This window comes from Populus nigra, chromosome 10 (assembly GCF_951802175.1).
Source record: "Populus nigra chromosome 10, ddPopNigr1.1, whole genome shotgun sequence".
NCBI lineage: Eukaryota > Viridiplantae > Streptophyta > Magnoliopsida > Malpighiales > Salicaceae > Populus > Populus nigra.
The window spans coordinates 11,217,545-11,233,512 of NC_084861.1; the positions used below are offsets into that span (position 1 = coordinate 11,217,545).

Below are 15,968 nucleotides of genomic sequence, written 5' to 3' on the forward strand. Positions count from 1 at the left end.
AAAAAATTTCAAAGGCAGCACAGTTTCATTAAAAAAAAGAGAGTAAGATCAAACGATTAAAAAAAAAAAGTAAAATCAAACGAGAGAGACGATGAGTATCACAGGGATGAAACATGAAAACAATATGTTTTAATTCTGATGAGTATTGCTTTTAAACTTGTAATTAATGTACATAGCAATGAATATAAATCACTATTTTCCACTCTAGTTTATAACGAGTATTTTTCTAAAACTAGCTTAGAGGTTGGAATGTTAATTTTCTTACTCGTTAATTAAAATCATGAAAAAATATATATGTAATCTATATAATTAACTGCTAAGATAACAATATATATATATATATATATATATATATATATATTACCATTCAATCGTCATCTTTTTATTAATTTTTTATTAAATCTAATACATATTTGACGATTCTTGCTTTTACACTCAGCATTGAAAATAAAGGTAATAAAAGTCAACGGTCCATATTTGAATGCAAAGACAAACAGTGAGATGCTTGGAAGAAAAACCCGGTCTGAAAAATAGTTTTGTTTAAAAGTGAATTTTAGAAAAATAAATTATTTTTTAATATTTGATAGTATAATAAAAAATAAATTGAAAAATATTTTCTCATATTTGGTTATGTTGTAAAAATGAGCTGGAAAATAACTTATTAATGTTTTATTTTTTTCATGTTTATTAAAATAATAAGAAACAAATCTTACAAATTAAAAAGTTTAATGTGAATGAAATTGAAAAAAAATTCATAAATTATCTCAAATAAAATAAATAATAATCAAAATAATAAAGATCAAATATAAAAAATAAAAATATTGAAAGATAAAGAAATTAAAATAATAATAATAACCATTTCATAAATTATTTCAAATAAAATAAGTACCAATCAAAAGAATGAGGACCAAATTTGATAGAAAAAAAATGAAAAAAATAAATAATAATTATAAAAATAAGTACCAAAGTTAATATAAAAATCAAATTATAAAAAATAAAATTGAAAAAAAAAAATTAAAACAATATATATATAGAAATAAAAAATTTGAGAACCAAATTTAATATAATCGGCAAATAATATGATATTTTTAAATTTTTTATAAATCTCGTAAAATATTTTTCGTTCAAAATAAAAAATATTTTTTTTTTGAAAACTAAAAAAAATTTATTTTAACTGTAAAGTATTCTTTGTTTTATCAATTTTTTAATAATAAATAAATATAAAAATAATATAAAAATAATTTGTAAATAATTGCTTTCCGCCGAACAATGCCGTAGTCTACGACTCCAATATCCTCTGTCTAATGCATCCCTTCATTTAAAAAAAATATTAATTGAAAATCATATATGACAACACAACACGTTTTTATATCTCAATAGCTATTTAACACGTGTACTCCCTCGCCTGCGAGAACATGACGCGGCAGCATTTTTGTTATTTTAATAAAATAATTATTTTATAATATAAAAATATCAGGATGCCCAGAAAGATTAAAAAAAAATCATGAGCATGTCTTGATTTTTATTATTTTTAAAGGTATAATAGTATTGTTACTGTATTTTAATGCGTGCAAAACATAAAAAAAACCCTCAATTAATAATTTATTTTTTCACTTAAAGGATAAATAAATATTTTAATTATTTCAATGTTCTTAAAAAAAACTAAAAAAACCTTTAGGTAATAGCTTAAAAAATTGTTAACTATAGGGACAAAAATGTATTTTTAATGTGTAAAAAAAATAAAAAATACTAACATGTACCTGAACAATCTTTTAACAATTAATAAACCAATTATAAATATCAAAATACCATCAATATCATTATATTTTATTTTCAACTCATGGGTAAAGAAATAATTACAGTGTAACAATCCATAATAAACTATATCTACCACTATAATAAAAAACACACATAGTTTAGAGTTTTTATTGATATTTTTATTATTTTATCATGTGACACATATTAAAATATATTTTGAAAAGTAAATAAATATTATTTGTATATTTGATAACAAGGTAGATTTTTTCAAAAATATTTTGTAATTAAAAATATATTATAATAATATTTTTTTAGTTTTTTTATAAATTTTAATATCAATATATTAAAATTATAAAACATATTTTTTAAATAAAAATTTTAATTTAAAAAACAAGTCAAACTGAAAAAAAAAAAAAAAAAGCTCTCTAGGCGCGTCGGCCCCGACAAGCGCGGAAAAATCCAATTAAAAGCAAAAATTACATCTTCCACGTCTCTCTCATTTTTAGAGGCCTTCAATCCTGCGTAGTCAGAAAACCAGCTTTCCCCTGCCACACCCACGAAGAGAGAAAGAAACGCTTTTTCTTAAAATTCAATCTGCTCCTCTACTAACACTTCTTCTTCTTCTTCTCCAATTTCTTTTCATGGACTTTTCAACTACGACTCTTCTTCTCAGTTACCCCAAACTCTCTAGATTAAGATTTTATTGATTTCATTTCCAGCTCTCCCTTTTCAATCCTTACCAGTAATAATATTATTATTATTATATATATATATATATTAAAAAAAAAACAATTCTATGTTCCCAGGCAATGATCCTTCTTATGCCCTTATCACAACTGGGGCACTGATTTTTTCCATTTTCTAAATGACTTCACAGTCTTCTCCGGCAAGCTTCAGTTCTTATCAAATTCTCCCTCTCCTCTGCCCATGCAAATCCTTCCATCAAACCAACTACCCGTCACTTCCCTTCTCTAAAAGGAGGAGGAAGAAACTAATCACCGGCCTCACACACCAAAATTTCAGAAGAAAGTTCTTAACTTTCCATGCTTGTGTCTTCCCAAACGACACCAGAAATAGCAATGTAAACATTGATGAGCTTTCAAAGGGGACTAAGAGGTTTGTTTTCAAGCGAATTGCTAATGAACTGGAGACCGGAGAACTATCCCAAGAGCCATCGATTTCGAACTTCACTGGTTTTCAAGAGGATCCTATCGTGGGAAAGCTAAGGACTCAATTGGGAGCGATACACCCGATACCATCACCTCCAATTAATAGAAATATTGTTGGGTTATTTGTGTTTTTCTTTTTTGTGGGTGTTGTTTCTGATAAGGTATGGACTTCGAGGAAGAGAGAGAAAAGCAATGAGGAAGGGAAGCGTGTTGGGGCGTGGCCGCAAGTGCCCACCAGCTTTTCCTTGTTTCTGGAGAAGGATTTGCAGAGGAAAGAGTCCGTTGAGTGGGTTAATATGGTGCTAGGGAAGTTATGGAAGGTTTATAGAGGCGGGATTGAGAATTGGCTTGTTGGGCTATTGCAACCTGTTATTGATGATTTGAAGAAGCCTGATTATGTTGAGAGAGTTGAAATCAAGCAATTCTCTCTAGGGGACGAGCCATTGTCCGTTAGGAACGTTGAGAGAAGAACTTCTCGCCGCGTCAATGATTTGCAGTAAGTTAGCTAGCTATTTGAAGCAGTTATGATAATGTTTCAGAATTTTTGTAATGAATTATAGTGGAAATTCAATTGTTAATCTGTGGAAGCTTTTGATTGATTTCCATTGCCCAAAAGCATACTGTAAGTGGTCGGCAGCCTTGCTGCCATGATCACTGAGATTCAGCTTTGTTAAGAAGCAAAGTTGATTTATGTTCTCTTTTCATGATATTTAGGTATCAAATAGGTCTCAGATATACTGGTGGCGCTCGGATGCTTCTAATGCTATCGCTAAAATTTAGCATTATCCCCATTATGTTGCCAGTCAGTGTTAGAGATTTTGACATTGATGGTGAACTCTGGGTCAAACTGCGGTTGATACCAACAGAGCCATGGGTGGGAGCTGCTTCTTGGGCTTTTGTGTCACTTCCGAAGATCAAATTTGAATTGTCGCCATTTCGTTTGTTCAATCTAATGGGTAGGTCATAGATATGGTCCAAAGGAGCTATTTCATCTATTTTATTGGCCATAAAGGAACTATTTCATCTATTTTATGTCTTAATAATACTTGCATTTGGATTCATTCAGCTGTAATTCACTAAGTGGTCAAGAATAAAAGCCAGTCGATGGAATGTATTAATGCATAAATTGCTTTATTTTCTTGTAAATGATTTGCACCTAATTCACTAAGTGGTCAAGAATAAAAGTCAGTTGATGAAATGTAATTATTGCATAAGTTGCTTTCTTTTCTTGTAAATGATTTGCACCTCCTTTGTTGGCCCTGGGAGATCTAGGAAAATGTGGCATTCTGAATTAATCCTATATGGATAGCTAGCCATATACTACACTTACTGGTCATTGGTGGTCTCAGTTGTGAGCATGTTATAGACCTATCTAGGGTTTTTGGAGGGCATGTTGGAACTAAAGGAGCACAGGATTAGCCATAGAAAATATCCTTCCTTGCATTCGGAGATAATTCCATGTTCTCTCCAATGGTTGTAGTATTGCATTGAAGCAGATGTCAAGTCTTACACTTTTTGATGTTCAGAAATAAATAAATAAAAAATCAGGCAATAATGAATAAAATCTGTATTTTTTTTTTTTTGAGAAATAAAAAATCAATTTCAAGTGTCCATTTCCACTTAAAAAATAAATGCATTTCATTGATTTAGCAAACCTGGTTGAAAGATACACAGAACATGGATTATGTCCCATTTGCTATCAAAGAATGCCTGTGCCTGAGTGATATGGAAACTTGACAAAAATATTGGATGATTGACAAAACCGAACATGATTTGAGATTGTGGACATACTGCTAAGCTCTTCTTTTTTAGTTCCATGTGTTTATCTCTTGTATTTTAATATCTGATATTGGAAATTCTAATGCAACTTTCTTCTTCTCTCATCTTCTATGCATGCATCGGACAACACCAGCAATTCCAGTTCTCTCATTGTAAGTGGACTTTTATCGCCATCCATTTTTCAGTTCTCCCTGTATTATTTCTTACTGTAATATTATTGCCTCCAGGCATAGTCTGTCTTTGAAAAGTCAATCATCGCAGAGCTTCAAACTTAATATGGTCAGATGACTTGGAATGCAACCAGATGGTATTTTAGGTTTTAGAAGACGTAGTGTACTGCGAATGATAAAGTCTGTGCATTCTGTTAATTATTGCGTTCCCTGAAGCAAATAATTTGATGCTTTATTACAAATACACTTGCTCTGGAAACAGTAACTAAGTTGGTTGGATTTAGTTATTAGCCATCCTCTGGTTGCTAGCCAATTTATCTTCGGAGCTTGAAGCCAGTGCAGGAAGATTTTATTTTGTTTGATAATAACAACAGCAGAATGCATCAAAGGAGAAGGTCCATAATAGACGCAGCATATTTTTTTGAGGGTTTTGCTGCCTTTTCCTCCCCCTAACTTAAATGGTTCATTTCATTTTCATAGGTTTCTGAAAAAACTTCTCACTGAGGATTTGCCTCGACTGTTTGTTCGTCCAAAGAAGATTGTTTTGGATTTTCAAAATGGAAAAGCGGTTGGGCCTGTTGCAAATGAATCAGGAGAAATGCAAGAAGGAAACGAGGATTTTGTTGGAGAACTATCAGTGACTCTTGTAGATGCTCGAAAACTTTCCTATGTCTTCTTTGGTATAAATTACTTCTAGCTTCTTCAGTTTTCTTAAAATCCATCATGCATTAGACAAAAATAAAATATAATTATTCAACACTGGTATTACAACGAGAATTCTTGCATGCAATTTTGAGTAGTTAAATCTTGCTCAACTATAGTTTATTATTGAGTGCTAAGGATGCCTATCCTTTAGGTTGATTTTTTCTCTCTCCATCAACATAGGATTTAAGCTTCCACTTGATTTGTATCTGACACATGTTTGGATAATTGAATAAGCACCATTCTTTGTTTTTCTGTTAGCTAGAAAAGCAGTGGGCTGCTATACATTTGTCTTTTAACCCATTTACAAGTATTTCAGTATTTTGTTTGTTCTGATTCTTTCACATTGATTTGTCCTCTTAAACACGCATACTACATTTTGTTGATGTTATTAGTTATGGGTCACAATCAGAGCACTATTGCTTCCCCTAGCCTGCATTTGGTCATGCCCCTTGATTAATTCTTATATACATTTTGTATTGCACATGCAGTACTCATCGATTCCCTGTTGTTTGTCAGGTAAAACTGACCCTTATGTTATTCTGAGCCTGGGAGATCAAATTATGCGTAGTAAAAAGAACAGCCGAACCACCGTGATCGGCCGTCCTGGCGAGCCAATTTGGAACCAGGTGATTCTCCATCTCCCACGTTACATGTATTTACAAACACCTTTTGTCCTCCAGAAGCATTTTTCTTGAGGTAATTGTGTTTTATGACTTTGGCCAGGATTTTCATATGCTTGTTGCAAACCCCAGGAAACAAAAATTGAACATCCAAGTGAAAGACTCTCTTGGATTCACAGATTTAACTGTTGGCACTGGAGAGGTAAACTATCTTATTCCAAAAAACTCTTTTTTTTCTGTGAAAGTACAAAGTTGTCTTTCATGTTTTCTTCGAATGGCTCTCTTAGTTGAATGGTTGGTCACATAGAATATAGAGGTTTTTTTTATTAGACATAACCTCTGCAGTGGGTTATTGTATGCATAAGGTTGCATGCCTAAAATTTTTCTCAAGCAAGCGAGATAACATTAAATATAATGAATAAATAAAAAGTTAGCATATCTAATCCTGCTGCAAAAAAAATAGCGTAGAATATTGATATTTTGATATCCAATCATATATGTTTGGTTTTGTGCTTTGTAATGGTATTATAATTTCTTTTCAATTTATACTGGAATTAACGATAGTATTTATATTGAAAGAATTGATGTTCATAGTAGATTCTATTGAAGCTGCCTGCTTGTGATTGTAGTATTGGTAAAGAGAAGAAATGTTAGGTGGTTGTTGTACAAAAAACTTACTTTTAATGGTCTTGGTATTAGTTAATGTTTCATTGCAGTATGGTGACATGGTGATTCCAAGGATTGGATTAATCATGGTGCTAATTAGTGGTGGCAATGATGGCAGTTGGCTGGCATGGTGATCATGGAATGGTGGCAGTGGGGTGATATGATTGTGTGGCGGTGGTCAATGTGGAGTCAGTGATTGTGGTGGTAAAGATGATCATGGTTGTGTTTTTGGAACAGTGGTCAGATAGGCGGTAATAGCAAATTTAGGACTTGATGTGTTAGGGACCATATCCATAATTGTCTATCTTTTTTTTTATTCTAGGAATTTTGTTTTTTGGCCTTCATGCTGTAATTTGTCTGCATTTATTGAGCAATTTGTGCATTCATATGAAATTTTGATTGCAATTTGTTGAAGTTACATTCTTTCGTTTCTCCTGGATATAGCTTTCTAAATTCTATAACATTCACAGGTTGATCTGGGATCTCTGCAAGATACTGTACCAACTGACAAGATTGTGGCTTTGCAAGGAGGTTGGGGATTGTTCAGAAAGGCTTCTTCTGGGGAGATACTTCTTCGACTAACTTATAAAGCATATGTTGAGGATGAAGACGATGACAAGTATCAGGTGGAGCCTGTTGATACAGGTGCTTCAGATGATGAGTTGTCTGATTCAGATGACTCAAATGCTATTTATGAGCCTAGTAGAAGGGATTCTTCTAATGAGATGGATAAAGAGTCATTTATGGGTGTTCTAGCAGCTTTAATTGTGAGTGAGGAATTTCAAGGAATTGTGGCATCTGATACTGGAAATAGCAAACTTTCAATTGATGCCTCAAGTCTTAATGCTGAATCAATGCCCTCTGATAGTAATAACAGTTCTGAAGGTTCTGCTGGTAATTTTTTATTGTCTCTTTATTATTCTTCACGTGAACATTTGATTCGTAAAGGTACCATATATCTAAGGTTGGTTTAACTTATCTCACGATGCACTTTTTTTGAAAACTTGTTATTGCAGGATCAATCTTAGTTTGGTTTGCAGTGATTACAAGCATATTAGTTCTAATTGCTGTCACTATGGATGGTTCAAGTTTTTTCAACCCCTGACCTGACTCGATAAAACATAATATGAGCTTGTTTGATCAGGTAGTTCTGAAAACTCATTTCCACTTTGTTTCAGCTTGAATTAGAATCATAAATATATTCTAGAAGTCCAGGAGCAAGTGCCACGACGCAATAGAATTCCACAATCCAGGGCCAAGCCAAACAAGTTCCCATATATTTGTGGCTTGGCTTGCTGTTTGTCATATGATCTTTTTAAATTTTATACTTCAAAATTAGAATGCTCATTTCCATGGGGCCGCAGTTGATCCTATTTTTTCATGCAAATTATCTCGAAGTAAATGATGTAAGAAAATAGTGTGGATAAATATCAGTTCTGTTTATGTGACATCCCCTTTTTTGCATCTCTTTTTGCTTATTTGTTACTGAAGCATCTTAAACTGAATTAGACTGCTTGGTGATGTAACTCCTTTTTTTGCAGGTTGCAAAACAATCCCCTTCTCGCCTATCTGGGATCATTTACAAAGTTCCTCTTTTTTGTCCTCTCACTTTTTTTCCCCACAGGTCATTCTCAATGTATATTTATGGTCTTTAGCAGAGGAATATTCTGTTAGCGGCAAGAAAGTTTTGGCTTCTCTAATCTGAGGGCATTATTAGTGTTATTTTCCTTGCAGATATATTCACTGTTCACATACATGATGGCGATTCATTTGAAACCCTCTCAATAAAGTTTTGTCGATGAGATAGATTGGCCTTTGATCCAGAATGTTGTTGATCCAAGTTTTATTCGCTTGCGATAGACAATATAAGAAAATGTAGCTCTTATCATGTGCCTATGGAAGGAAGGAAAGAGGATAGTTCAGTTGCATGGAAAACAATAAGCTTCAAGTATACGAAGCTCGCCAGCCACCTTGGACCAATCCAGACAATATAAGGGAGATTTTTTATATTTCTAGCCACCATTGCTTTTACTCCCTATAGAAGGATGTATAATTAACAAAGGAGATTTTGAAAGAATAATAACATTAGTATCACTGCACTTGTTCATTTATCTCTGATGAATGAACATTACATTTAGTAATTAGTATTATAAATGAGAATGGGCGTGAGCCGTTGAAATGGGCTTCGGCACCTACAAAAAAATCCCTCATCTTGGCTAATCTTAATTTTGATCTCCCCACGCTCTTGTTTGAGGAGTGTCTCAAAGTGGCTCCAGAATTTTGGCTCGCCTTTATCAACTTTTAATGTTTGTACTTCAATGTGTCTCCACCAAATGAACCGATAGCTCAGACTATCACAAGATAAGTATAAGGTTTAAAATCCTCATGAATTCTAATTTGTTCTTAACCCGGCTATACGAGGGAACTTAGTATTATTGATGCGTACATGTTAGTTCACAAATACTCTCGGTTATGAAGGGGAAAAAATATAAACAAAATGAAACAAAGATTGAGTTTTGGCAACCACGACGTCTTTTATAGTAATTATAGTTGTTTCTTACATATATATTCGATAAAAATTGTAATTAACAGTACTGTTAATGGTTGCTAACCATTTCAAATAATTAACCTAGTTGGGGAATACCTCAAAGCATCACTGTTATAGAAAATCACAATAATACAGGATTAGAATCGATGATTTTATTGAAAGAAGAAGGTTGGCTTTATACAGCCTTATATAATCTCAACAGAGGAGATATTCACGTAGAAAATCATGCAAAATATAAACTAACAATCCTATGGAATAGGACTTATTAAACTGAATGCAAATCCTAACTACTTCCTTAACAGAAGCCTAAACTTTCTCTTCATTCCCTCCCTTAAACTAGTTCCCAGCTGTTACTAGTTCATTCAGGAATTTCACATGCTCCCAACTGATTTCTAAACTTCTAGAATGCAGCTAATGGGAGAGGTTTTGTCATTATATCTGCCAGTTGTTCTTGTGTTCCACAGTAGACTAATTCAACTACTCCTTCTCTTGTAAGATCACGAAGAAAATGGAATCGCACATCAATGTGCTTGCTGCGACCATGTAACACAAGGTTTTTGGACAACTTAATTGTGGAACTGTTATCACAGAAAATTGTAGTGCCCTTGCTTTCCTTCAGACTTTGTTTCTCAAGTATTCTTTGCATCCAAACAGCTTGTGAAGCACAAGCAACTGCAGCCACAAACTCTGCTTTAGTGGTTGAAAGTATGACTATAGGCTGTTTTCTTGAAGACCAGGCAACAGCTCCAGATCCCATCATGAAGGCATACCCAAATGTGCTTTTCCTGTCTTCTAGATCACCTGCATAATCATTGTCAGTGTATCCAATTAATCCTTCACGCCCTCCCTTCTTGTAGAAGATCCCAAGTTCAGTAGTTCCTCTTAAGTAGCGCAGAATTCTCTTGGCAGCCAATGAGTGTAACTTAGTCGGTTTAGCCATATATCTGCTAATTAAACAAAATGCAAACATTAAATCTGGTCTTGTAGCTGTTAAATACATGAGACAGCCCACCATTTGTTTAAATAAAGTTTCATCAACACAAGCTCCATTCTCATCATTGTAAAGTTTACATCCTGGGGCAATAGGATTATGGACTGAGTTGCTGTTTTCCATCTTAAATCTCTTTAATACCTCTGAAGCATATTTTCGTTGGTAAATGTAAATGCCTTCAGGTCTCTGTAGAACTTCGATGCCAAGAAAGAAACGCATTCTTTCTAGATCAGTCATGTCAAACTCCCTCAACATGGATGTCTTAAACTCAGCAAACATCAATTCATTATTGCCAATAAATATTAAATCATCTACATATAAACTGACAATAAGAATATTACCTTCCCTGTCAGTTTTAATGAACAAAGTATGCTCACTATAACACTTCTCAAACCCTTCATTTATAAAACGTGCTTCAATATGGCTGAACCAAGCTCTTGGAGCTTGTTTCAGTCCATAAAGAGCTTTTTTCAGTTTGTATACTTGCTGTGGATTCTGCTTTTTCTCATAACCTTTCGGCTGTTCTACGTAGACTTCTTCATTAAGTTCTCCATGCAGGAAAGCAGATTTGACATCAAGCTGATATAATATCCATCCTTTGTGAGCTGTTAGGGCCACAATCATTCTCACCGTATCCATTCTTGCAACCGGCGCAAATACTTCTGTATAGTCTATCCCTTGTTGCTGCACATACCCTTTGGCCACCAATCGTGCCTTGAACTTGTCTACTTCTCCATCCTCTTTTAGTTTGGTCTTATAAACCTATTTTACTCCAATTTTCTTTGCACCGGCTGGCAGATCAGTAAGTTGGTGTTGTTCTTTTCTATGACCTTGATTTCAATATCCATTGTTGTCCTCCAATGTTCATATTTTACTACATCTTCAAATTGTACTGGATCTATTGAAGTAAATAAAATCAAGTTAACATTTGCATCTTCTTCCTCTGAAAGTTCCCCAGTTACATAATCTCTTATCCACCTTGGAGGTCCTCTAACTCTTCTTTCATGAAAAACTGATGAGTCTCCCCTGTTCTCACCATGTTGAGAACTGCCACCATAATAACCTGGCGATGCCCTGCTATTCTCACCAGGTTGAGGACTAGATTGAGGACTGCCAAGAAGATTTTCATGAAAACTTGATGATTCTCCCCGATTCTCACCAGGCTGAAAACTAGCAGTTAAGTCTTCATTTGTATCTGCTCCATGTTCTAGTTCTTCAGGAATGTCTTCCTCATTCATGGATGTTCCAGTATCACCTTCTTCTCCACACTCTAAATCAGTCTGCCTCTATAACTCAACACCAGACTTAGCATATTTGTGGCATTGTCGATATGGACATTTGAGCTACAAAGGATTGAGGACTCTTCAAGCAAAGAACATGGTGCATGGGATACCTCAGTTCAAGATTCCATCAACAGTATGCGCTACCTGCATGATTGGGAAGTAGCATAGAGATCCCATTCCAAAGCACAACAATTGGAGAGCCACAAAGAAGCTTCAGCTCATCCATGCAGATCTCTGCGGACCAATATCTCCTGGTTTCTGATGTAGAGAATTTGTTAACAGCACAAACATCCTATTTGCTGTCATTTCAGTATGTATAATAAGCCCTTTCTCCGGATGATAGATGTTCATATATCCATGTTGAATGAGGATTGTCAACCCTTTGTCTTGAAGTTGACCAATGCTGAGAAGATTAGTCTTCAAATCAGGGACAAAGAATACGTCACTAACAACATGTGTAAGACCATTCACTTTTAATTTCACGTTGCCTTTTCCCAACACATCCATTCTTGTGTTATTTCCCAACTTCACCTTATGTCTGAAGTTCTCATTTATCACATGGAATAGGCTCTTGTCACCACACATGTGGTTACTGCACCCAGAGTCTAAAAACCAGACATCTTCCCTTCGAGCATGATTCATATCCACATATGACATGAGTAGCATTTCTTCTTCTTCTCCTAGTTCAGCGTAATTAACTTCTTTATCCCAGCTTGGACACTCATATTGAAAGTGCCCAAGCTTATGGCACTTAAAACACTCCACTGTTGCTTTGTTGTTGTAGAACTGACTGCTTCTCCCTCTGCCTCTCCCTCTGCCTCTGCCTCTGTATGCAGCACCTCGCCCTCGTCGTCTGGCATTGAATCTATCTTCAGAATTGGTGATCTTGAGTGCTTGTTCTTCTCCTGTGTGACGCTGGAATTTCTGCTCATGGACAATCAAGGAACTCTGGAGTTCATCAATTGAGAGTTGATCAATATCTTTTGATTCTTCAATTGAACAGACAATATAATTAAACTTTTCACTCAATGATCTGAGAATTTTCTCCACCACTGTAACATTAGTCATTCGTTCTTCATATGTTCTCATTTTGTTAGCAACTGTCAGCACTCTTGAGAAATACTCAGAAACTCCTTCACCAGCTTTCATCTCTAAGGTTTCATACTCTCTGCGGAGAGCTTGCAGATGTGATCTTTTGACTCTAGCACTTCCTTCATACTTCTTTTTCATTGATTCCCAGATTTGTTTGGAAGTATCCTTTACAAGGATGGTTTCCAATATCGTCCGATCTATAGCTTGAAAAAGATAATTTTTCACCTTCATGTCTTTCAGCTTTAACTCATCAATCCTCTTTCGTTGCATTTCTGTCTGCTCTATGCCACTTTCAATCTCAACATAGCCATTTTCGATCAACCCCCAATATTCCTTAGAGCGCAAGAAATTCTCCATCAACATGCTCTAGTGGTCATAATGGCCATCAAAACGAGGAATGGCCGGCTGCACAAAATTTCCTTCCGGTGTCATATTTCTTTGCTGCTGCAAAGGCGACTCAAAGACTGCTGCTTTGATTTAAGTAGAAAGGCTCTGATACCACAATGTTATAGAAAGTGACAATAATGCAGGATCAGAATCGATGATTTTATTGAAAGAAAAAGGTTGGCTTTATACAGCCTTACATAATCTCAGCAGAGGAGATATTCACGTAGAAAATCATGCAAAATATAAACTAACAATCCTATAGACTAGGACTTATTAAACTGAATGCAAATCTTAACTACTTCCTTAACAGAAGCCTAAACTTTCTCTTCAATCACTACCAGGCTCCTTCCATTTGCCTATACATCGTATGAGAAAATGAATTTTTGTCTTTACCATTCGTTACTATTTTCTTAAATATAAAACCTTTTTTAATGCTCAACTTGGTTGGTGCTCAAGCTGCAGCTAATATGGGGTGCTGTTTTCTTGTTTTCACTTGGCACGGTCCATTAGCGTTTATCCGGTGGAGATAGGCTTCCAGCTATGTCAAGGCCAGTTTTTTTCTTGTTCATTGCAGCACCAAGTAGGGCAAGCTTGACTTGGGAATCCCATAAATGGAGCTTTTGATACTGCATCAAAGATGCTCTTCTTTCTCACCCTCTTCCTGTTCACATCTCTGGTAAGGAAAATCTTAAAATGCTGAATTAATTAGAAAATGCGGCCAAGAAAATGACCGACTTTGGCACTGTTAATTACATCATAACCACACAAACATTATTCGTTGAGATTTATAATCCTGTGGTAGGACTTGGGAGTTGCGTGCTTTCATTGAATACTAAATTAAATATATATGAATATGAGGCAGGGACCATGCACCCACTAGGGTTTGGTCTTGGATTTTGTTTGATATTATGACAAAACCGTAAAGCTGGTGAAAGCTTGCCTGATTTCATTGTTATGTCTACTTATCTAGAGTTATTCATGCTGATTCCCTCAAACAAGAATTAATGGAGACCGGTGAGCTATTAATTTCTCATTTCATGGGATATTTCGATTATCTGACCCGACTAATTCTCCGAGATGGTAAATATAATCTACGCTAAGTAAAACCTTAAACTAAAGTTCACTAGCATGACTGAAATATAAAATCATTTGCAGTGGTAAATGGTATCATCAGGATTCTAATCTTGATTCTTGCAGACCGAAACTATCTAATTCATTAATGGTGCAAAATTGGATCTTTCTTTGTTTGCTTGTGAATTTGCATAATTTAATTCTAATTTATGGCTAATTTCTTGACATGTAAAGCACATCTGTAGACCTAATCTCTTCAAGAGATCCATGAGAAGGTTCAGTGTTGTGTGGTGGGCTTACTCGTTTCCATTGACAGTCGTTGCTCTCGCTTCAAGGGATTATGCAGAAGAAGTGAAAGGGAGGATCGCAAATGCTATAATGCTTCTCCTTTCCGGGCTCGCCATCTTGGCCTCGCTTAGTTTATCTGTGTTAAACTCTAAACTGCTTTTGCACGATAATGATCCAATCTCAAGTGCTCTTCTCAATCAATTGGCAACAACATCAGCAGGACCAGCAAGGCCAATAAGATTCAGAGCTTATTGATCCCAAGCAGCTTGAAATTAAATTTCACACGCCTGTTGAACACTTGCAGAAAATGATGCTGAGATAAATAATAAAAAAAAACCATACTTCAAAAGGTATATTCTATGAAGTATATAAACGTTCCATTAGAGAAACTTCACCGTATATCCCCATTTTCATAGGAAGTTTCTGATATTTTTATCTAAATAAATTAGATTAGATTTAGTTGATATGATAAAATAAAAACTTGATGTAATTGAAGAGTGTGTAACTCTGTAAAATATAAATAGTTGTCTCAAGTGCATCGGTTGTTTATCTATTTGCCAGAGAGGAAGAGATGTTGCCTCCTTTGGTCCCATTATCGAATCCAAAAAGGTCATCTCACAGTCACTGGATTTATTAGTGTTTGAAATCAGAAGGTAGATACATGGATGACGCAGTTGCACACATACAAATGAGCCATTAGCTGTTGACCCTCCAACTAGATCCCAGCTGCTTCTGCCAGACATGATCCAGTTCTAGTTAGAATGCAGCTCGAACCAACTTAGTTGTGATTTCTTCCCCAAAAACAAGTGTAGAAAATGAACATTTAAAAGCCTGAAATAATGAAAAACCCAGATTAGCGGGGCACGTTCATGAAGTTGATGGGCGTCGCATGGAGGATCGTGGAGTTAATATATATATCAATCACCACAGGAAACTATAATCTAATTAGAAATATGTCCTAATCAATAATGGATTAGGTTGTTGTCTTTTATACATGGCTGGATTTGAACACTGCTAATCTAGTGTCTGTCACATCGTTGCCCATCTCAAGCTGGACCAGGTTGCTTCAAATCCAATCAATGCTCTCTGTCCTGACAACAGGAAATGATGACGTTCTGTTCTGGCGAGGACCTTTTTTAATGTTCAAGACGTTATTTTCCACAAGTTCAGATTTTGTACTAAAAATGTTGGGAGAAAAGTTTGACAATGACCCAAGTCTTGAAGAGAGCAAGTATACAGTACTTAGCATCGATTGTTGCAATACAAGACACTGAGATCAACGCATGTCTTGAAGAGAGCGAGCATGCAGCTCTTAATTTCTCGAAAATTGGGTCACTGTTGACATTAATTGTTTCTCGTGAAAACAAAGACACTGAAGATCACAAGTTTTTGTCCAAGAGTTTGCTGATCATAGAGAGAAAAGCTGGGGGAAAAAGGGAAA

General features: G+C 35.0%; 1 protein-coding gene across 3 annotated transcripts; it reads left to right on the forward strand.

The window, feature by feature from the left end:
• Positions 1-2,249: 2,249 nt before the first annotated feature.
• Positions 2,250-8,978, forward strand: LOC133705924 (tricalbin-3-like). 3 transcript variants are annotated; one of them, XR_009844362.1, is made up of 10 exons: positions 2,250-3,423; positions 3,642-3,883; positions 4,840-4,858; positions 5,357-5,556; positions 6,098-6,207; positions 6,305-6,403; positions 7,338-7,761; positions 7,884-8,011; positions 8,409-8,491; positions 8,585-8,978. XR_009844362.1 is itself a non-coding variant. In XM_062131372.1 (9 exons), the coding sequence occupies exons 1-8, from the start codon at positions 2,624-2,626 to the stop codon at positions 7,970-7,972; spliced, it is 1,983 nt and encodes a 660-aa protein (XP_061987356.1). In that variant the 5' UTR covers positions 2,250-2,623; the 3' UTR covers positions 7,973-8,011; positions 8,409-8,978. The 3 variants fall into 3 exon arrangements, 1 of the variants encoding a protein (XP_061987356.1); XR_009844361.1 differs by having other exon boundaries at positions 8,602-8,978; XM_062131372.1 differs by having other exon boundaries at positions 8,409-8,978.
• Positions 8,979-15,968: the final 6,990 nt, after the last annotated feature.